Consider the following 23,235-nt stretch of genomic DNA (forward strand, 5'->3'; position numbering starts at 1 on the left):
GAATTTAGGGGGTACATTGAGCATTTTTCTGGATTTAGGGGGGTCTCCAAGGCAGGAAAAGCCCCGAAAATCCCGCGAAAGGGGGGTTCGGAAGTGTTGGCAGTCCTCAGATAGGGGGTGCTTTCAAAAAGAGGGAACAAGCATATGCGTACCTAGACCGAAAGCTTCAGTCTCTCTAATCGTCGGTTGTTCCACTGAGACTACGTCTGGCTCCACTAGACCTCCGATTATATGGGGAATGTCAACAAATGTCAGTTTTATTAAAGAAATGACCCATATCAGACGGTTATTTCTGTCTTTTTCCAAAGACTTCTTCAATTATAATTTCAAATGGTTGGAAAGATGGAAAGAAGTAGGCCTAATATAACTTCTTTAGAATTGTACATTATTGCAATATATTACTTAATTGTTTTACTAGATCGAAAATACATTTCTATTGCATTACACTAATTCTAAAGTACTAATTAAAACAACACTTTATAAAGAAATGCTTTACAATACGCCTACAGCCTAAAATCCAAACTTGATAACCAAGGCCGAGTCATCTATATATTGCCTTTATATCTTCGTTTGACGACATGATTAGCACGTACTTTTTCATAGCGCATGACTTTGTTTTAGTTTTGACTTCTTGGTCTCTTTTCAGATGTAATTATTCATTCCTGTGATATAGCTTGCTTTTACTTTACCGGCTAGATGTTTTTGTGCTTGATACTGGCGATTTGAATTATTTTAGCTCTCGAGTAGAGACTAAACAATGACATCATTGCCTAATACGTGCACCCACTGTGTTATGATTGCAACATGGCCTGTAACGAGAGCAGACGAACTATATATAATGATGTGTTTTTTAAGCATGTATTTAATGGCCTGGGTAAATTGGTCGAATCAGACGGTGATTGTGCAAGGCTTGGAAGGTTGAAGGAGGCACATAGGATCTGTCATCCATATTTCATGTAAGTCTATTGAAAATTATTGAATGCTTTCTGAGCGGAGGCTGAGCTCTGACTAGTCTGAGCTAACTCCAGGGAGCTCAGAGCTTGTACTACGGTACTACTAAGTATATGAAAACGATTCAAACAGCAGGTTGTATGTTGGCCGTTGGGTCACATTTTTTTCGAAATGTAAAGAGGTAGTAATTACAATTTTGACTTAGAGTCTACAATGTTTTGGGGCATCTTTCCATCTTTCCAACCATTTGAAATTATAATTTGAAGAAGTCTTCGGAAAAAGAGGGTGATTCATATTCTTTGAGGGGGGGGGGGGGACGAAACGCGAGGGAGGAGGGTTGGCAGGTTTATTAACATAAATGTCATTATGTCAAGATTTTTTTCAGACTTAAACGATTCAAACAGCGGGTTGGCCATTGAGTCACATTTTTTCAAAATGTAAAGAGGTACCGGTAGTAATTACAATTTTGACTTAGAGTCTACAATGTTTTGGGGCATCTATATCTTTCCATCTTTCCAACCATTTGAAATTATAATTTGAAGAAGTCTTTGGAAAAATGGTGATTCATATTCTTGGGGGGGGGGGGGACGATTGGCAGGGTTATGAATATAAATGTCAAGACATTTTTCAGACTTAACCTCCCGATTTAATTGTTCTGAATCTACCAAGTCAAGTGTACATAAAGCTATGGTCACAAATCAGAGCAGCGACCGACCGATCAGTAGCCTGCTCGGTCGCTGCTGGAATTAGGCATCGCCCAGCGATTACGTCGGTGCCCGGTCAGCGACCGCCCAGGCACCGAGCGTATTTTGGGCGGCGACTGGAAAGTGAGCAGGTGCCACCCAAATTTTAACTCCGCGCTAAAACTTCAGCGGCGACCGAGCGATGCCCTAAAAACGAGCGGTGCCTGGGCGGCCGCCGCTCGGTGGCCGGGCAGCCGCCGGACAGAATTGGTTAAAAACTCGCCGCTCGGCCGCCGACCAGGCTACTTTTGGGTTATGTGACCATAGCATTAGATTCAGTATTTCCAGTCAATGTACTGAATTCTCTCATCCCATAGGTACACCTGGCATGGGGAGTGTTTCACAAATATAAGATCCGACTTAAAGTTGAACTTAGATATGGCAGGCCATTCATGCCACTATTTGCTCTCACCATTATGATCTTTAGAAGAAAAAAATTCCCTTCAATAATGAATTATCAAAAAATATAAATTCTGTAGATTTGTGACCATGATTTGTACGTCCCTTGAGAGACAAGTGCCAGTAAATAGTGAGAGCAAATGGTGGCATGAACGACCTGCCATAGTTACATGTAAGTCCAACTTAAAGTTGATCTTAGTCTTTGTGAAACACTCCCCAGGGTTTCTTAGGAAATGGGTTAACTTGCTTATCATGGGTTAAAGTTTATAGGCCTCTTCATAATATATTTCTTTTTTTATTACACAGTACAACAGAAGATCAGCCAAGATGGCAGCAAGCCTCGGGAGAAAGAAGTGCATGACTCGCAGTGGGAAGACCCTGCGATACATCCAAAGGCAAGCTACCTGGGGCAATATGTCTGCCTTCAAAGGGCAGTATGCCATCCTCAAAGTGAAGAATGGATTATTCAATGCCAGCCATTCAATGGATTTTGAGGAGATTGTTCAAGATGGTGGATTGATGTCAAATTCAGGTGCGTAGTATTTCTGGGGTCTTTTCAATTTTGTAGGTTATTCCTGTTTATTAAATTTGTGGGTTTTCCTTTTGTCATCCTTGAAATTCTTCTTCCTCTCCTTCTTCTTCTTCTTCTTCTTTTTTTCTTCTTCTTCTTCTTCTTCTTCTTCTTCTTCTTCTTCTTCTTCTTCTTCTTCTTCTTCAAGATAATCTGCCTCCTTCAATACTGAAGATTCTTGCAGATGCCATATACTCGGCCTGGTTGGGGTATGCAGGTGGACCATTACACTACTCTTATACAAATAGTACAATGGGTTCTTAACGTGCAAGGGTGGTGACTCTCCTGAACACGGTGGGGCTCCATTTAACATCCTATCCGAGGGACAGAGTGTTTTCCACTTGACATAACCTGCATCTATGAAGAAGGGAAGGGCACGTTAACACACAACGCCTGGGTGGGAGTCGAACCCGGGATCTTTGCTTCGACAGGCAGACGCTTTACCGACTGAGCCAACTCGCCTCCTATTGCCTGAGCTTCAGTGCTAAATTTGTTACCCGTTATATAATTAAGTCTTTGAAAATGAAAATCACCCCTCTCATTTATGTGTTCTCAGAAATTGGTCGTCTTAATAGAGAGCTGGTCCTGTACTCTTTAAATAAGAAAAAGAGATGGTTGTTACCAGCCATGATTGCTGAGGGCATTGCTGACAGGGAATTCCACAAAGACTGTGATTACCAAGTCGTCATGGTGGAGCGGGAGATACCCAGCTTCAAGAATAACATTGGAAGCGAGTTTATCGAATGTTTTCAAAATACATGGAAGCCATCCTGTAAAGCTGTTCATCGGTCAAACCCTGCAGGAAGCAGCTGTAGGAGGGCCAGGAAGAACTGCTCTTACCAGGAAGATCTTCTATCCAACCCAGAGGCTGTTCGTAATCGCAGAGAGGAAAAGGCAGAGCGAAGAAGGGAGAGGGCGAGGACGGGAAAGAGGATTGCCATCCCCACGCTTGGTAACAGAGGTGCAGAACATGTGCCTAGGTTACCGGAGCTACGATATGAGGTGCTTCGTCCAACTCCCCTGCATCATTGTATCATGCAGTCAAAGTATAGACATTTTGATGAAGAGTGGGATAAGATTATTAAGAGACATTCAGCAGGTAAATCTGATTATTAATCCAAGTTGTGACTGACATCCCTTAAAGGTAATACAAAGTTTTGGGAAATTTTGAAAATTGGGTGGATAGTGAATCTTTACCATTTTGATATATTTGGATGCCCCTGTAGATGTATTATAAGCACTAAAAAAAATTAGCCCAAAAAACCTTTCTGTTTTCGAGAAAAATTGAATATAGCGCCTATGGTCGTACAATGGTAGCTGCGATCATGAAAATCTCAGAATATGTAGTTGGGAACATAATTTCCAAACAGGTCGATTTTAGTCAAAAAACATTGTTTCATAGCTAAATTAATATCTTGACCTTGAGAGGGGGCTATACAACATAAAGAGTTTATTATTTATAATTTCATAACTTTAGACTCGATTTCACCCGCGACAACGATCAATGTATATTGTAGGAACGCATATGCTTCCAATATGCTAATTTGAACCAAATTCATGACCCCATACCAAAACTTTGATATGAAGGTACATGGTATCAAAACACAGCCTAAGATCAATTTCCGAGTATGTAGTTCAAAGGTCATAGCTCATTAAATATGCAAATCTGGTTTCCGATCCATAACTTTAGTATAGTTTGACGGATTTTAATGAAATTTGATATGAAGGTTTGTGGTATCAAAACACAGCCTAAGTTCAATTTTGAAGTATGTAGGTCAAAGGTCATAGCTCATTAAATATGTGAATATGGTTTCCCTTCGATAACTTGAATAATGTTTGACGAATTTTCATGAAATTTAATATGAAGGTACATGGTTTCAAAATACATGTACAGCCTAAGTTCGATTTCTGAGTATGTAGGTCAAAGGTGAAAGGTCATAGCTCATTAAATATGCAGAAACACCTAATGTGAAAATGTGGTTAACTTCCTTGCTAGTAATATAATAGCATAGTCCGATGGAGGTAACTTGTTCTGACGTATATAGGCCATTTGTACCCTGCGAGGGGATGCTACGCTTTGCGTTGACTTGTTTGTCAATTATTTTTTCTGAGAACTTAATGGAGAAAAGCTTTAAGATATTGAATTTGAAAGCAGAAAACACTATGTAACTCTGTATTGCATGTCATGATTTGTTTACAGTATTATATTACAGATAAATTAAAGATCTGTCATCACTTTCAATTACTTTGTCTTGCAACCTTAGAAATGATGAAGCCACTGGTATATATATGTATACAGACCTGCCAACCAGTACGATTTAGTCGTATTTAGTACGATTTTTAGAAGCAAATAAGACAGTACGATTTTCCTTAATAAAATACGATTTTCAAAAAAAAAAAGAAAAAAAAGAAAAATGATTTTTTTTTTTTTTTTTTTTTTTTTTTTTTTTTTAATAATTTTTTTAAAATTAATATTTTGTGTGTGCGTCCGCCATTTTCAATGGCAAAATGTCCATTCTGTCCTGTAAAGTATCCTACAAGCATCTCACACTGACAATTTGGGGATGTTCATTGGTTCATCGAACACGCCAGTCATGACGAAATCATGCATATTCAACCAATGATCAATACAAAAATTCTTCCTGTAGGTAGAAACTGTAAGAGGCATTGAACCGCGTAACAATCCGTGTTTATTTTCAAGAATACAACTTTTGTCAGTAAAATACAACTTTTGGGATTACAGAATACAGTTTTTGAATTCCAGAGGTTGGCAGGTCTGTGTATAGGGTTACATGAAAAACATGCCCTTCTATTATTATCATTATTATTATTATTATTATTGTAACTGTTGTCGATCACGAAAACCCAATAAATTCAGTCAGACACAAGCTTTTACGGGAGTTGTCAATCTTTATTTTACGTCTCCGTATCCATCCGTGTAACTCCGTGAAAACTGTATGACAAAGACAAAAATTGCAAGCATAATAAGTAAATATGCAAATGAATCTAACCACAACTGCAATGCTTCAATACGTTATCAAATAAGGAAATGAGCATTTATATCGATTACAGCTTCGATCGATCACAGAATCATCTACGCAAAATAATCTTGGCTATAAACCCTTGCCAATCGTTATAATCATTATGTCATACAATTTATAAGGCTTCCATGGCTCCTTGTAACTTGACAGCCTAACTAAATTGAATCAACTCCAATGACGAAAGAATAATGACTTTTCATTGCCCCACATATGCCTTTCTATGTAAGTAGAAAGTGTAGATCCTTCCAGACCCTTCCTTGTAAACTTCATTTATCTTTGTCCTAAATTACCCTAATACAAGTACTTTCATAACTATGATAAATGAAACCTGTCTCATACAGTCATAAGTCATATATATCAGTCATTACTCTTCACTTTATCCAATATTTCATAAATGAATTTACCGTTCTACGTAAATTCCTACACAGTCGCACATTACACGTGTACATGAACGTATCGCTACATACAGCCAGACTTGGCTTTATATCCAAATTAATCTTCATAATCCTTTACATAACAGCACTTAATTGCAAGCAAACATCATATATATAAATATACTGACCTCTGTGCCCTTTTGTGAACTGAATATCCCTCAGAATACGATTTTTGACAAATCAAAACATTCGGTAACAAACAAACTCAGCTTGCTCCATCGAACCAAAAATCAGCTGCCACTAGAGGGCGACAAATTTCTGAGCAAGTCAACGTCATCTACATGGCTCCTTTAAATCAGTTGAAAAACTGAAACTAATTTACCCTCTATAGGTATTTCTTTGCCAGTTATTAACCGAAAAATTCCACAGAGATCAAAAAGTTGTACAGTACGTACTTCACATTATATACATGCATGATATTACATCAAGCCAAAGTATGCAAATTAATATATGGAATATCATTCAACAAGTAAATTTTCACATTTTAGTAAAAATAACAAGGTTCTGACCACTGGTCTGGAATATCAGATGGAATGTAATCTATGTCACCAATTATCAAGAAATAACATGTAAGTATTAAATTCCTATCAAACCGTTTTAAATGAGCACAAGCACATTTACAAATTCTTAGAGATCCGAACTGGTGTAAATTCACTGATTGCCCTGTAGTCATGAAAAAAACTATGACTTCCTTATACACACAAGTGAACATTGAAAATGACAAAAACAACTTATTGACCAATTGTCATTTTCATAGGCCAAAAAAACAAAACACTTGAATTCTTCTGATTTCTGGACACTATACCGGTACTCCTTTCAAATCAAATTGAAATACTCAAAAGTTAGCATCAACCTGCATAAATAATTTGCCGTTGACTTGACCGGGTATGACAAACTTACTGAATGCAAACTATCCAGAAATTCTACTCCTTCAGTGCGCAGAAGAATTTACAACTCTAAACCATGACAAATAATTGCATTCCCGATTGATTCTGAAATCAAAATCATACTAAGGGTTTCTTCAAAGCAATACATTTCTAGTCTTTACTTTCAGACTTCTTGTCAAGCCTAAACTGAAATAAAAAATTTCCAGTTACCGTAATTCAAAACCAGACAAAAAACAATATCATGCATAAATTAGTCTTAGTCTTTCCTACAGACCCTTCATGCAAAATGGACCATTTTTAAAGTCAGGCCCAACATTGCGCATAGCTTAATTTTGGATGTCAGACACAAATCGTACCAAACCCTAGTCTTTAAATTAAGACCCAGATCAAAGTAAAAAGTACTAGTCTCTCAATTCAGTCTCAAATGTACAAGAAATTAGTCTTTGAGTTCAGACCCAAAGAAAATGTGAGTCTCTAGTCTCTGAGTTCAGACCTTCATTTGGTCCAGTTCAAATAAATTCAGGAGTTCATGTATCATTTTTTAATGTCTCAATGTCATCTTCATCCATATATGATACAAACATGACTTCAGGTCATAAATTTCCTTTAAACGAGTGAAATTAAAAATAATCTTCGCAAAGTTACGCTATGGCTCCTTGTCCGGGAATTACTCCTGGTCTTCCTGTGGGACAAGTAATATTAGTTTATGAATCGGACGCTCAAGGTAAGAACATGGGGTAGTTCGCTTTCCTACTGCATTCAGTTTCTGTTCACCCATTGCGATCTTAACCTTACGAACATGCTTATCATCCGAGGGATAAGTTTCCGTAATCCTACCCATTGGCCATGCGTTTCTAGGAGCATTGTTATCCTTAACAACGACCACATCTCCGACTCTCAGATTTCGTTGTGGAGCAGTCCATTTCTGTCTCGTTTGCAGGTTGTGAAGGAACTCTTTCCTCCAACGGCTCCAGAATTCATTGAGTAGATGTTGAACCCTTCTCCATCGTCTCCTGGAATACAGGTCAACCCGCTGGAAGCATCCCGGGGGAGGAAGAATGATGCAAGTCTTCATAGTTAAGAGATGATTCGGGGTCAGCGGTACAGGATACATAGGGTCACTCAGATTGTCCGTCGTCAGTGGTCTGCTGTTGACAATTGCAGCTGCTTCATACATCAGAGTGCGTAGAGACTCGTCATCTAGTTGTCTTCCAGAATGATGCAGCAACGTATCCAGCACAGTGCGAACGGATCTGATCAGTCTTTCCCACGCTCCCCCCATATGGCTTGCAGAGGGAACGTTGAATTTGAACTCAACATAGTCACATCCATCATTCAGTAGAATGTTCTGGACCTTGGCATGGTCCATTTCCTTCCAGGCTCTCTGAAATTCAGATGCAGCTCCTACAAAGTTTGTGCCTCTGTCGCATCTCAGTTGGCGTACTGGACCTCTAATGGCTACGAAACGTCGATATGCCTGGATGAATGAGTCTGTGTTCATGCTGTTGAGGGTTTCAATATGCACAGCTCTGGATGCCATGCATGTAAATAAAAGTCCATATCTCTTTAATTCCTTCCTACCCTCCTTTATCAACCAAGGTCCAAAACAATCCATTCCAGAAAATGTGAATGGTGATTCTGGTGTGAGTCTGTCAGTGGGTAGATCGGACATCTTCTGAGTCAAAGTAGGACGGCGCAGTCTATTGCAGATGACGCATGAACGTATATACTTTGACACTCTACTGCTACCTCCAATTAACCAGAATCCATTTTGCCTGATCTGGTTAAGTGTCATACCCCTTCCTTGGTGTGCAGTCTGCTCATGACAATGACGTATTATGAGTTCAGTCATGTGATGTTTCCGAGGAAGGATTACTGGATGCTTCATCTCATATGGCTCATCGCATTTACGAATGCGTCCTCCAATTCGCAGGATTCCCTGGTCATCTAAGAAGGGGTCGAGCTGATGGAGTCGACTGCTTCTTTTCATCTGACGAGTTTTCTTTCTGTTAGTCAAGTCATTTCCTCTCTGAATGGTAGTTAGGGTCTGGATTTCATCTGGAAAGGCTTCCCTCTGTACCATTCTCACTATCTCTATTTCGGCCTTCTGCAGGTATTCTAGATTGATGCTCTTCTCCTCAGAAAGTTTGCACTGTCTTCTGGTACGTTTCTTATGGCAACGTTGTCTCAGGCAAGAGATAAATAGCAAACAATTAGCAACTGCTCTCTTAGCCTTGTTCCAAGTCGAAAATCGATTCAGTCTACTGGAATCAAGGCTATGCGTACTGGTCTGAGAAGTATGAACCTGAGATTTCTTCAACTCAGGATCGTCATCTTCTATGTCGAACATCTCTCCTTCATTGGACTCATTGGAAAACGTCTCCTTCCACAGAAACTCAGGACCGTGTAGCCACTTGGAATCTCTTAACTGGGGTACAAGCAGACCTCTCGAGCCTTCATCAGCAGGATTCTCCTTTGATTCCACATGTCTCCATTGTGATGCAGAGGAGTGACGTCGAATCTGATGAACTCTGTTTGCCACAAAGACATGGAAACGTTTCTCTGAGTTCTTGATATACCCAAGAACTACATTGCTGTCAGTCCAGAATGTATGCGTAGCCTCATCAAGTCGTAGTTCTGCATCCAAGAAGGTTTTGACCTTAACAGCAATGACTGCTGCTGTCAATTCTAAACGGGGAATTGTTACCAGTTTCAGCGGTGCTACTCTAGCCTTTCCAACGACGAGGGAGCAATGAACTCGTCCTTCAGCATTAGTGACTCTCAGATAAGTACACTGTCCATATCCACTGGTGCTTGCATCAGCAAAATGATGATATTCTACTGACTTCACCTCTCCAAATTCAGTTGGTTTGTAGCATCTGTTGATTGATATGGTGGGGAGTATAAGCAAGTCAGTTCTCCATCTATCCCATCGTTCCCTCAAATGGTCAGGAAGAGGGTCATCCCAGTCCTTTGATGAGTTGCATAGCTCCTGTAGAATTCGTTTGCCTGTCAAGACGACTGGAGCTATCAGACCCAATGGGTCATATATGGACATTACTGTAGACAATACTCCTCGACGGGTGAGAGGTTTATCTTGAAGGGTGAGTCTGAAATTGAATGTGTCTGACTCAACGCACCACTGGACACCAAGAGCCCTCTCAATGGGTAAGTCGTCACTTTGAATGTTGATTTCTCTCACATTCTTGGCTCTGTCTTTCTCTGGTACAGAATTCAGCACATCTCTGTCGTTGGATACAAACTTGTGCATGTGTAAGCCACCCTTTTCACACAGCAGCCTGGTTCTGGTGATCAATTGTATCACTTCTTGAGCTGTAGACATCGACTTGAGTCCATCATCAACGTAGAAGTCTCTATGAATGAAATTCTTGACGTCCTCTCCAAATTCAGCGGCATTATCTGTCGCTAGTTGTCGCAGCCCAAAGTTAGCACACCCAGGTGATGACCCAGCTCCAAAGAGATGCACTGTCATGCGGTACACACTTGGATCCTCTTCAAGGTTTCCACCTTTCCACCACAGGAATCTTAGATAGTCTCTATCTTCTTCGTTCACCTTGAACTGATGAAACATTTCTTGTATATCGCATATGAATGCAATATTCTCAAGTCGAAATCGACATAGCACCCCGGTGAGCTTGTTTGTGAGGTCCGGCCCAGTGAGTAGGTGACTGTTCAAAGAATGACTTCTGTATTGTGCACTGCCGTCAAATACAACTCTTAACTTGTTGGGTTGCACTACACCATGATGTGGTATGTACCAGGTAGCACCCACAGTATCAGTCATTGGAGCAGTCTCGGCATATCCTTTGTTGATAAGCGTCTCCATCACTTCTGTATACTTCCTTTGGTATTCTATGTTGTGTCTGAACTTCTTCTCCAGATGTACAAGTCTCGACCATGCTTGGGCTTTGTTGTTCGGGAGTTGAGGTCTTTCATCCTTAAAAGGAAGCGGCATCTCATAGTGACCATCACTCATGTGTATTCCTTTATTCATGATGTCAAGGAATTTGATGTCATTCTGGGAGAAAGCCGTCCCTTCTACACTTGTATCAGTGAAGTCAGCTTCCATTATACTCTTCACTAGTAAGGGTGTGATCTCTTCCTTGGTTGTCACCCTTTCAGAAAGGAAGACTTCCTTTCTGTCTATCACCAATGTCTCTGGAATTTCTCTTGTCATCAACCGGTGACTGATGCCAATACGGTCGTCATTCTTGCGGTTGTAGTCACTACGTATTGTTCCTACAATACTCCATCCAAGGTCGGTTCGTATGCCATATGGTCCATTGTTGAATGGTGCAGGAATCACATCTCTCGGCAACAAGGCTCTCGCACAGTCATAACCAATCAATAGGCCTATGTCACAATCTTGTAGTGGAATGAGCTTGCTGCTAAGATCACGCAGGTGAGGAATGGACTTAGCAGTCTCTGGAGTTGGTACATGTGTCCGGTCAGCCGGCATGATGTCACGTGTGTAAGTCGGTGGTAAAATTAATTTGTCCTTGCCATCATGTGCGCGTACACGCAGTCCATACACACGTTCACTGTTTATTCGTTGGTCCTTCATGGATAGCGTGGATAGCTGTAAGTTGACCTTAGTCCCATGTAGCCCCATTTCGTCCTTGATGGATGTGAGTAGGAAAGTTGTATCTGACTGAGTATCCAGCAGGGCGTATGTCAAAGTTTCACCAACACTGTCCTTATGTGACAACCATACAGGAACAATCATCGAGCTTTTGAGTGTTTCTTGTCCATTACTTTTCCTTGCAATGTGTGAGCTTGATGACCTCACTTCATCTTGGGTTGTATCTTGATTTGAAGGTTGAGCGTTAACCCTCACCCAGTCTTTAACATGGAGTGCTGTTGGGTGTCTCCTTTTACACTCCTTACAAGTGCTTCTCTTCTTGCACTCGTTTGATCGATGACCAACCTTTAGACACCCATAGCACAAGCCCTTTTCAACGATAAATTTCTTCTTCTCTGCCATCTCCCATGCTGAAAAGGTATGGCACTCTTCCAAGGAGTGTGGCTTCTTGCAGACCAAGCAGGATACAGTCTTTCTATCACCCATTCCTTTCTGATTCCTACTGCTAGTAGCATCAGTTGCTAATGTTCTGACTTCTGATACTGCTGCCTTTCCTCTCTCGTATCTTGATTCCCTCAATCCATAAACAGAGGTGATGGGACAACAAGCAATCTTTGACTCCTCCTCGATGAAACGTGCAAACAGCTTGAAAGGAGGAAAGCTGCCATTGCTGTCTGCCCATTGATAAGCCTTCCTGGACCAGCGTACAACTAACCATTCAGGTAACTTGGTCAGGATCTTACGAATTTCACAGTCGTCATTCAGATGATGAAGGTTCTGAATTTTGTCCATTGCTGTAACACACTGCCGTAGGAAATCAGAGAACTTCCTCAAACCAGGTGCATCCTTTGTGGCTATTCGAGGCCATCTCTCCATCTTGTCTCGAAAGGCTTTAGCTATGACAAAGGAATTTCCGTACCGTTCTTCCAAAGCCTTTCTGGCATCATGATATGCTGTTTCGTTGTCGATCAGAGCATATCCCTTTACTAGCTCTAGGGGTTGACCCTTCAGGTACTTTTCAAGGTAGAAGAACCTGTCCATAGGCGTGATGCCACTGCGATCAATTAGAACGTCGAAGGCGTGTTTCCAACCTGGATACAAGAGGGGATTGCCATCAAATGAAGTCGGTTCAGGTAGAGGCAATCGTGAGGCTCTCAACTGTTCTGCAAAGAGACTCAAAGGGTCAATGGGTGAAGTCTCATGAACAGGCGGATCAACAAGTGATGGTGGATCAACAGGTGATGGTTCATCGAAAGTGACTGCTTGCCTCAAAGATGCATCATCGCTCTTTTCATCTTCCTTTAGAACAATCATTCTGTCAAGAGTGCTTTTCATGATTGAACTGTGTTCTTTCTCAACTTCCTCTAATTTGTCCTCACTATCATCAGCTATCTCGGAGGACAATCGTAACTCTGTGAGGTTCTCCTGCCCATTGATGACAGTGTCCATCAGTACTTGTAACCCATCTCGAAGAGCCTTGACATCAGAAAAACCAACATCATCTATTAGTGCAGCTCTTAGCTTGTTGGCCTTACGTCGCCAGGAGGTCACACTGCTTCTGAAGTTCTTAGTCTTCAGATCGAGCTGGTATTCGATGCTCCTTTCTGTGGAGACTGACTGTCGCTTCTGCGGAGCAGGTTGTTCTTCAGTCATGATTAACAGGTGTCTCTGTAGCTTCCCAGTCTCGGCAGAAACAAGGAATCTTCTGGTAGGGATTCACTGTGGAAGAGTTTTCACTGTAACTGTTGTCGATCACGAAAACCCAATAAATTCAGTCAGACACAAGCTTTTACGGGAGTTGTCAATCTTTATTTTACGTCTCCGTATCCATCCGTGTAACTCCGTGAAAACTGTATGACAAAGACAAAAATTGCAAGCATAATAAGTAAATATGCAAATGAATCTAACCACAACTGCAATGCTTCAATACGTTATCAAATAAGGAAATGAGCATTTATATCGATTACAGCTTCGATCGATCACAGAATCATCTACGCAAAATAATCTTGGCTATAAACCCTTGCCAATCGTTATAATCATTATGTCATACAATTTATAAGGCTTCCATGGCTCCTTGTAACTTGACAGCCTAACTAAATTGAATCAACTCCAATGACGAAAGAATAATGACTTTTCATTGCCCCACATATGCCTTTCTATGTAAGTAGAAAGTGTAGATCCTTCCAGACCCTTCCTTGTAAACTTCATTTATCTTTGTCCTAAATTACCCTAATACAAGTACTTTCATAACTATGATAAATGAAACCTGTCTCATACAGTCATAAGTCATATATATCAGTCATTACTCTTCACTTTATCCAATATTTCATAAATGAATTTACCGTTCTACGTAAATTCCTACACAGTCGCACATTACACGTGTACATGAACGTATCGCTACATACAGCCAGACTTGGCTTTATATCCAAATTAATCTTCATAATCCTTTACATAACAGCACTTAATTGCAAGCAAACATCATATATATAAATATACTGACCTCTGTGCCCTTTTGTGAACTGAATATCCCTCAGAATACGATTTTTGACAAATCAAAACATTCGGTAACAAACAAACTCAGCTTGCTCCATCGAACCAAAAATCAGCTGCCACTAGAGGGCGACAAATTTCTGAGCAAGTCAACGTCATCTACAATTATTATCAACCTATGGGATAATGGGAACCAAGTGAATCCTGTGTAAAGTCTGTGGGTATATAAGAATTCAGTAGTCGATGGGTAAAATGGCCTGTGATATATTTTTGATTTAATTTGTTATCTAAATTACAGGTCGCCTGAAAAATGATTCCCACATTAAGTGTCAACTGGATACTGACCTCTATGAAGGTATCCACTTAGATTTTGATGTGGATGAGGAGTGGCCCATTTATACTGTTCCTGGTGGTGATGATTGGGTAAAACATCTTGAAGACAGTGCTCCGTTTGACCTTTGTTCGTTTATCACTTCAAGTCAACGGACAAAACCTTGCAAGAGAAATGGGCAGGAGACATTTGAGAAGGATGTAGCCAAGGACAAGGCAGAGTGCTTCACTGCATTGGCATCCCCAACAAGGAAGCGTTACGGCAAGGGCTGTGCAATCCATCGGCCTGACCTTGCGACCCTTGAACCTGAAACGGCGGAGTCCAAGTCGGACTTCAGTTATGTCGACACTATGGACAGCGGTTTTGAATCCAGTGGGTCATCTACAGTTGAGGATGACCACAGGGTGTCTTGGCTGGACCTAGGCAGTGTGGCCAAAGAAGCTGTCCATCCTGACAGACTGAGGATGGACTTTGGGCATGATTATGTAGATGGACGCTCTGTACCTAGGAGGTTTTCTATCAAGATGAAAGCAGTTTCAGCCAGTCAGGTTCCTGTATGTGCATCAGCTGTGTGTGCTGTAGAAGATGCTGGACACAATCCAGAAATGGTGAACATACGGTGAGTTTACCTGCGATATTCATTTAATGTTGTATCATGTCTGATAAGTATATCAATGAAGTGTATAACATCACTGATTTCATTATGATGAATCAGCAGCTTCATATTGGTTGTTCAGAGTACTTGTGAATTGGCTAGATTTGAGAATTTTTGTTTGAAATCAAACAAGAAAATGAGATCAATGTTCATGACAGGATAAAAAAAAAGGTTGAGAATCATTTCCTGAACTTGTTGAAGACCTGTCTCAGTTATTAACACATCCTATTAACCTCTGTTATGAATACTCTGTCAAGCAGTTACATACTGAACGAATTTACATTAAACAGAGTTACAAGGTCAATGCCAAACTCTCTGATGAACTATTGTACATTAAGTCTATAGGAGCTAAAGCTAGGGTAATAATTTCTAAAGCTCTTTGGAAGTGCATAGAGGTGTTATTTCATAACGTATTATGCACTATACAAGAACTGAATATTGTTGTTATTATTATTAACTTTCTTAAATTATAAATCCACATTTTTATTGTAAGGGAGAAGAGAACAAACAACAATATTGAAGTTTAATATGATTAAATTTTGGCAGGTTGAGGTGTTGCAGTGGTGACTCCCCAGTACAAGATCTACATCTAGTCATCAGAGAAGGCATCTCGACTCCTCCTCTAGACATCCTGTCCCTCGTAGACAAGCTGAAAGAGATTCTTTCTCATCATGCCAGGTTAGTGTGGTTTTACATTGATGGCATTGAGAGAGAAAGACAGATCATCTAGGCAAGCTTTAAAGACAGGGGGTGGTATTCTCATAAGTTAACCCGGGACTAAGTCTAGACTAAACAAGAATTTTAGTTCACACTTCTATGGAATGCTAGGTGTTATCTTCCTCCTTCAATATTCATGACACAAATAATCTACCAAAGACTTTGTTAAGATTCAGTTCATACTCATATTATCTTTCCTTCCCATTTCATTGCAAAATTAATTTTTTGGACACTTTTCATTGAAGGACTAAAATAATCTGTACAGGGTAAATGAGTTTGCAACAGGCACTCCATAATAGTGTGGACTAACTTAGTACGCGCTAACTTAGTACACGCTACCCCGGGAGGGATAGTAGTAGCCATAGCCTATTGAGAGGGATAGCTGTGACACGTGCACACGTACAAGATCAAAGGTCAATAAATGGAGCTCTAAATAGTTCTCCCCCCCCCCCCCTGGAGATTGTATGTGAGAGGGAACTATTTGAAGCTCCATGAATTGACTTTTAGATCAGGGTGCCTGTGCCTGTGCCTGTGTCACAACTATCTCTCTAACTATGCTATGGTAGTAGCCAGTTTTTTTTTTTTTTTTTTTTTTGGGGGGGGGAAGGGGACTTGACCACAGAATATACATGTAACTTGACTAATTATAAAGGGTGGAAGCGAATAAGCAAATAAGAAGAAAGTAAGGTAGGCTTTAAGAGAGAGAGAGAGAGAGACAGAGAGAGTTTGATGAAGAAACATAGGAGGGATTTCTTTGATGTATAACGTGTTTTTTTCTTCTCCTGAAGCGTATATAGTGGTACTGCAAAATATTCAGTAAATAATTAAATGAGCAACAAGACAATGTCCAATTAAAAATATATAAATGATTTAGAAATTCAGCAAATATAGCCACACAGTGTGCTAAGCACAATGCACTAATATATATATGTAAATTATATTTTTCTCTCTTTCCCTTTTACTCTCCACTTTCAAGAAAGGAGTGTCTTTCCTTTTCTCTTTGTTTTCATTTTTCTTTAAATTACAAATGAAAGGGTTGTAAAGATAATGTAATGGTACATGTTTATTGAAAAGATAAGTAACAAAATAATGAGATGTATTTAACTTTTCATTTTGTAATGTATAGTTGCCAGGAGATATTGGAATCTAACGTTTGTAAATCCAGGAGACCGGAAGTCACGCTGGAGACTGTGCAAAGCATGATGGGATGGACTTTCACATATGACACTCCTGAACATGTCAAAGCTCAGTTAGATGATGCGGAGGCTGGATATGAACAGGTATAAACCCATTACCAAGGTCCTAATGGTCAAATTAATTATAATCGGTTGTCATGTGAATTAGTACTTCACATTCTAGTTGGATTGTATTTTTACATTGCGGTTAAATCAGTCAAATTTAGATGTGCCAGTAGGCCCGTGCACACATAACAATTAGTGCGATTTGGATCACAATATAAAGATGGATTTTTTTTTGCGTCCATGCACACATGTCAATAAATAGTGCGAATTGGATCGCGATGCAAAGATTTAATTTTTTTTGCCGACCAATCACACGCGGACAATTCTCGCTCGAGGACAAGAATGTCCAAACTGCACATGCTTGAATCACAACGATGTACGCGTGCTTGCATTCCTGGGATTTAAATCAATCACTTTTTATGCCTCCGCCACCGAAGGTGGTGCCGGAGGCATCATGTTTTCGGGTTGTCCGTCCGTACGTCCGTACGTCCGTCCCGTTTGACGGTTATCACAATATCTCAAGAACCATTTAAGATTTAAACTTAAGACTCGGGAATAGTATTTATCACCATAGGAAGACGATCTGATAAGATTTTGGAGTACGTAGGTCAAAGGTCACAGGTCACAGGTGTCAACTTATGAAATTCCTTGTATTGAGTTTGTTAGAGCGATATCTCAAGAACCATTTGAGATTTAAACTTCAAACTTAAGGATAGTATGTATCACCATAGGAAGACGATCTGATTAGATTTTGGAGCACGTATGTCAAAGGTCAAGGGTCACAGAGGTCAACTTATGAAATTCCATACATTGAGATTGTTATCATGATATCTCAAGAACCACTGGAGATTTAAACTTCAAACTTAGTGATAGTGTGTATCACTATAGGAAAACAATCTGATTACATTTTGGAGCACGTAGGTCAAAGGTCAAGGGTCATAGAGGTCAACTTATGAAATTCCATACATTGAGATTGTTATCATGATATCTCAAGAACCACTGGAGATGTAAAATCTTCAAACTTAAGGATAGTATGTATCACCATAGGAAGACGATCTGATTAGATTTTGGAGCACGTAGGTCAAAGGTCAAGGGTCACAGAGGTCAACTTATGAAATTCCATACATTGAGATCGTTATCGCGATATCTCAAGAACCACTGGAGAATTTTCACTTCAAACTTAATGATAGTATGTATCACCATATCATAATATCTCAAGAACCACTGGAGATTTAAACTTCAAACTTAATGATAGTGTGTATCACCATAGGAAGACAATCTGATTAGATTTTGGAGCACGTAGGCCAAAGGTCAAGGGTCACAGAGGTCAACTTATGAAATTCCATACATTGAGATTGTTATCATGATATCTCAAGAACCACTGGAGATTTAAACTTCAAACTTAGTGATAGTGTGTATCACTATAGGAAAACAATCTGATTACATTTTGGAGCACGTAGGTCAAAGGTCAAGGGTCATAGAGGTCAACTTATGAAATTCCATACATTGAGATTGTTATCATGATATCTCAAGAACCACTGGAGATGTAAAATCTTCAAACTTAAGGATAGTATGTATCACCATAGGAAGACGATCTGATTAGATTTTGGAGCACGTAGGTCAAAGGTCAAGGGTCACAGAGGTCAACTTATGAAATTCCATACATTGAGATCGTTATCGCGATATCTCAAGAACCACTGGAGAATTTTCACTTCAAACTTAATGATAGTATGTATCACCATATCATAATATCTCAAGAACCACTGGAGATTTAAACTTCAAACTTAATGATAGTGTGTATCACCATAGGAAGACAATCTGATTAGATTTTGGAGCACGTAGGCCAAAGGTCAAGGGTCACAGAGGTCAACTTATGAAATTCCATACATTGAGATTGTTATCATGATATCTCAAGAACCACTGGAGATTTAAACTTCAAACTTAGTGATAGTGTGTATCACTATAGGAAAACAATCTGATTACATTTTGGAGCACGTAGGTCAAAGGTCAAGGGTCATAGAGGTCAACTTATGAAATTCCATACATTGAGATTGTTATCATGATATCTCAAGAACCACTGGAGATGTAAAATCTTCAAACTTAAGGATAGTATGTATCACCATAGGAAGACGATCTGATTAGATTTTGGAGCACGTAGGTCAAAGGTCAAGGGTCATAGAGGTCAACTCATGAAATTCCATACATTGAGATTGTTATCATGATATCTCAAGAACCACTGGAGATGTAAAAACTTCAAACTTAAGGATAGTATGTATCACCATAGGAAGACGATCTGATTAGATTTTGGAGCACGTAGGTCACAGGTCAAGGGTCACAGAGGTCAACTTATGAAATTCCTTGTATTGAGTTTGTTAGCGCGATATCTCAAGAACCATTTGAGATTTAAACTTCAAACTTAAGGATAGTATGTATCACCATAGGAAGACGATCTGATTAGATTTTGGAGCACGTATGTCAAAGGTCAAGGGTCACAGAGGTCAACTTATGAAATTCCATACATTGAGATCGTTATCGCGATATCTCAAGAACCACTGGAGAATTTTCACTTCAAACTTAATGATAGTATGTATCACCATATCATAATATCTCAAGAACCACTGGAGATTTAAACTTCAAACTTAATGATAGTGTGTATCACCATAGGAAGACAATCTGATTAGATTTTGGAGCACGTAGGCCAAAGGTCAAGGGTCACAGAGGTCAACTTATGAAATTCCATACATTGAGATTGTTATCATGATATCTCAAGAACCACTGGAGATTTAAACTCCAAACTTGATGATAGTACATGTATGTATCACCATAGGAAGACAATCTGATTAGATTTTGGAGCACGTAGGTCACAGGTCAAGGGTCACAGAGGTCAACTTATGAAATTCCTTGTATTGAGTTTGTTAGCGCGATATCTCAAGAACCATTTGAGATTTAAACTTCAAACTTAAGGATAGTATGTATCACCATAGGAAGACGATCTGATTAGATTTTGGAGCACGTATGTCAAAGGTCAAGGGTCACAGAGGTCAACTTATGAAATTCCATACATTGAGATTGTTATCATGATATCTCAAGAACCACTGGAGATTTAAACTTCAAACTTAGTGATAGTGTGTATCACTATAGGAAAACAATCTGATTACATTTTGGAGCACGTAGGTCAAAGGTCAAGGGTCATAGAGGTCAACTCATGAAATTCCATACATTGAGATTGTTATCATGATATCTCAAGAACCACTGGAGATGTAAAAACTTCAAACTTAAGGATAGTATGTATCACCATAGGAAGACGATCTGATTAGATTTTGGAGCACGTAGGTCAAAGGTCAAGGGTCACAGAGGTCAACTTATGAAATTCCATACATTGAGATCGTTATCGCGATATCTCAAGAACCACTGGAGAATTTTCACTTCAAACTTAATGATAGTATGTATCACCATATCATAATATCTCAAGAACCACTGGAGATTTAAACTTCAATCTTAATGATAGTGTGTATCACCATAGGAAGACAATCTGATTAGATTTTGGAGCACGTAGGTCACAGGTCAAGGGTCACAGAGGTCAACTTATGAAATTCCTTGTATTGAGTTTGTTAGCGCGATATCTCAAGAACCATTTGAGATTTAAACTTCAAACTTAAGGATAGTATGTATCACCATAGGAAGACGATCTGATTAGATTTTGGAGCACGTATGTCAAAGGTCAAGGGTCACAGAGGTCAACTTATGAAATTCCATACATTGAGATCGTTATCATGATATCTCAAGAACCACTGGAGATTTAAACTTCAAACTTAGTGATAGTGTGTATCACTATAGGAAAACAATCTGATTACATTTTGGAGCACGTAGGTCAAAGGTCAAGGGTCATAGAGGTCAACTTATGAAATTCCATACATTGAGATTGTTATCATGATATCTCAAGAACCACTGGAGATGTAAAAACTTCAAACTTAAGGATAGTATGTATCATCATATCATAATATCTCAAGAACCACTGGAGATTTAAACTTCAAACTTAATGATAGTGTGTATCACCATAGGAAGACAATCTGATTAGATTTTGGAGCACGTAGGTCAAAGGTCAAGGGTCACAGAGGTCAACTTATGAAATTCCATACATTGAGATTGTTATCATGATATCTCAAGAACCACTGGAGATGTAAAAACTTCAAACTTAAGGATAGTACATGTATGTATCACCATAGGAAGACAATCTGATTAGATTTTGGAGCACGTAGGTCACAGGTCAAGGGTCACAGAGGTCAACTTATGAAATTCCATACATTGAGATCGTTATCGCGATATCTCAAGAACCACTGGAGAATTTTCACTTCAAACTTAATGATAGTATGTATCACCATAGGAAGACGATCTGTTTAGATTTTGGAGCACGTAGGTCAAGGGTCACAGAGGTCAACTTGTGAAATTCCATGTCTTGAGCTCGTTTTCGCGATATCTCAAGAACCATTTGAGATTTTAAACTTCAAACTTAAGGATAGTATATATATCACCATAGGAAAACGATCAGATTAGATTTTGAAGTACATGTATGTCAAAGGTCATAGAGGTCAACTTGAAAAATTCAGACTACATGTATAGGACTTGTCATGATATGTCAAGAACCACTTGAAATATGTTCCGTTACTTAACCCTTACTTAACTGGGCTATTTTGAGCACCTCCCTGACTGGGGGGGGGGGGGGGGAGGGGCCGATTGCCTTGAAATTTGGCACGCGTCTTGAGAAATTGCGCAAAGGAAGAGACCTCACTATTATTTTGCTGAAAATTGCTTATTTTATCAATTATGCTAATTTATGCAAATCAAATTCATGAATAATGATTTTTATTAACAATTACATAAATAAGCTTTTACAGAGTTGATTTTGTGGCAAAAAGTTTCTAAAAAGCCTATCGGGCATTATCACATAAAAAAATTGTCCATGTCTATTTCAATTCTTATGTATTTCATTGTTTTATGAACTTCTTTTGTATTCTATTGTTATTAATTCTTAATCTTATGTATTGTATTGTTTTAGGACTTCTGATACTTGAGGTTATTACGTATCAATATTTTGCTTGAATAAATGATAACGAAACTCTAAAGAGTAAAATTATGCTGATTTATAGACCAAACTAGAAACTTCACTTTGCCATTCATTTTGTACACAAAATGACAAATTTCTCAATTTTCGGCTTGACCTTAGGTCACAATAGGTCAAGTAACTCTCTAGCTGAATGTCTGATTTTCAAAAACTTGGTGTCAAAAGATCCGTAAGACTTGAAAGAAAAAACTCATGAAGCAGCATCGCCGAAAACATGGCGGTTCATGCGCAACAAAATTTGTTTGGGTGGGGGGGGGGCCTCCGAGCTCCCTCCTCCCTCCCCCCCCCCCCCCCCAGTTAAGTAAGGGTTAAAAACTTTTTTATTTATCCTGATTTTCTCGATTTTCCCGATTTCCCTCTTATTATCTCTATTCTTCCCTATTTTTCCCCAATTTTCCCCCAATTTTTCCACTTTTGTCCCAATTTTCTTACTCGAAAGGGGGGGAATGTTGTAAGATGCCATTTTCACCCCGCGAATACTCTTTTTTCTTTTTTTTTACTCAAGGGGGGCGTGGTTGAGGGGAAAACAAAAACCAATTTTTTTTTAGTGCTCACTATCACCCCTGATGTATATGTATCTTGCAGAGCCAATGAACTGATTCGATTTTAGGGTCATCAGGTCAAAGGTCATGGGGCTCATTATGTATGCCTATAAATAGCTTGGGAGTGCATTATCATTGAAACCGACAGATGGATTACAATCAAACTTGAATTTTAAAAATTGCTCTATGGCGGAGGCATGCATTTTCGACTGCGCGCGGTCAAAATTCCATCTAGTTTATTCTTAGTACCATTCACACACACAGCGCCCGGCAAACTATCGCGATTATTCTGAAAAATAGTAAGACTTACTGCGAATCGCGAAGATTAGTAAAATTATTCTATCCACACACGCAAAAAGACAATTTTCAGATCACGATTTCTGTAGGTGTGAACTTCCCTAATTCATTCATGAAATTGTTTAACAGGTGAAATTTACATTTTTACCAGTACACTACACACACAAATACAATCTTTTATGATAACAAAGACATAACATACGGATACCAC

At 39.4% G+C, this 23,235-nt stretch overlaps 1 protein-coding gene and 1 long non-coding RNA gene across 3 annotated transcripts in view; one reads left to right on the forward strand and one right to left on the reverse strand.

The window, feature by feature from the left end:
- The first annotated feature begins 375 nt into the window (after window positions 1-375).
- LOC100889560 overlaps window positions 376-23,235 on the forward strand; it is a 36,533-nt gene continuing 13,673 nt past the window's right edge. For both annotated transcript variants that reach the window (XM_030979081.1, XM_030979082.1), the window contains exons 1-6: window positions 376-956; window positions 2,400-2,625; window positions 3,221-3,763; window positions 14,418-15,069; window positions 15,652-15,783; window positions 16,949-17,102. In XM_030979081.1, the coding sequence (XP_030834941.1) occupies window positions 2,421-2,625; window positions 3,221-3,763; window positions 14,418-15,069; window positions 15,652-15,783; window positions 16,949-17,102 (1,686 nt within the window). In that variant the 5' untranslated portion in view covers window positions 376-956; window positions 2,400-2,420. The remainder of the gene's footprint in view (window positions 957-2,399; window positions 2,626-3,220; window positions 3,764-14,417; window positions 15,070-15,651; window positions 15,784-16,948; window positions 17,103-23,235) is intronic.
- Window positions 13,417-14,287, reverse strand: LOC115921554. The gene is made up of 2 exons (XR_004062991.1): window positions 14,130-14,287; window positions 13,417-13,479 (listed from the first exon to the last, which is right to left on the reverse strand). It is a non-coding gene; the product is annotated as an uncharacterized LOC115921554 (long non-coding RNA).

This window comes from Strongylocentrotus purpuratus, unplaced genomic scaffold, assembly GCF_000002235.5.
Source record: "Strongylocentrotus purpuratus isolate Spur 01 unplaced genomic scaffold, Spur_5.0 spur5_scaffold_10, whole genome shotgun sequence".
Classification (NCBI taxonomy): Eukaryota; Metazoa; Echinodermata; class Echinoidea; order Camarodonta; family Strongylocentrotidae; genus Strongylocentrotus; species Strongylocentrotus purpuratus.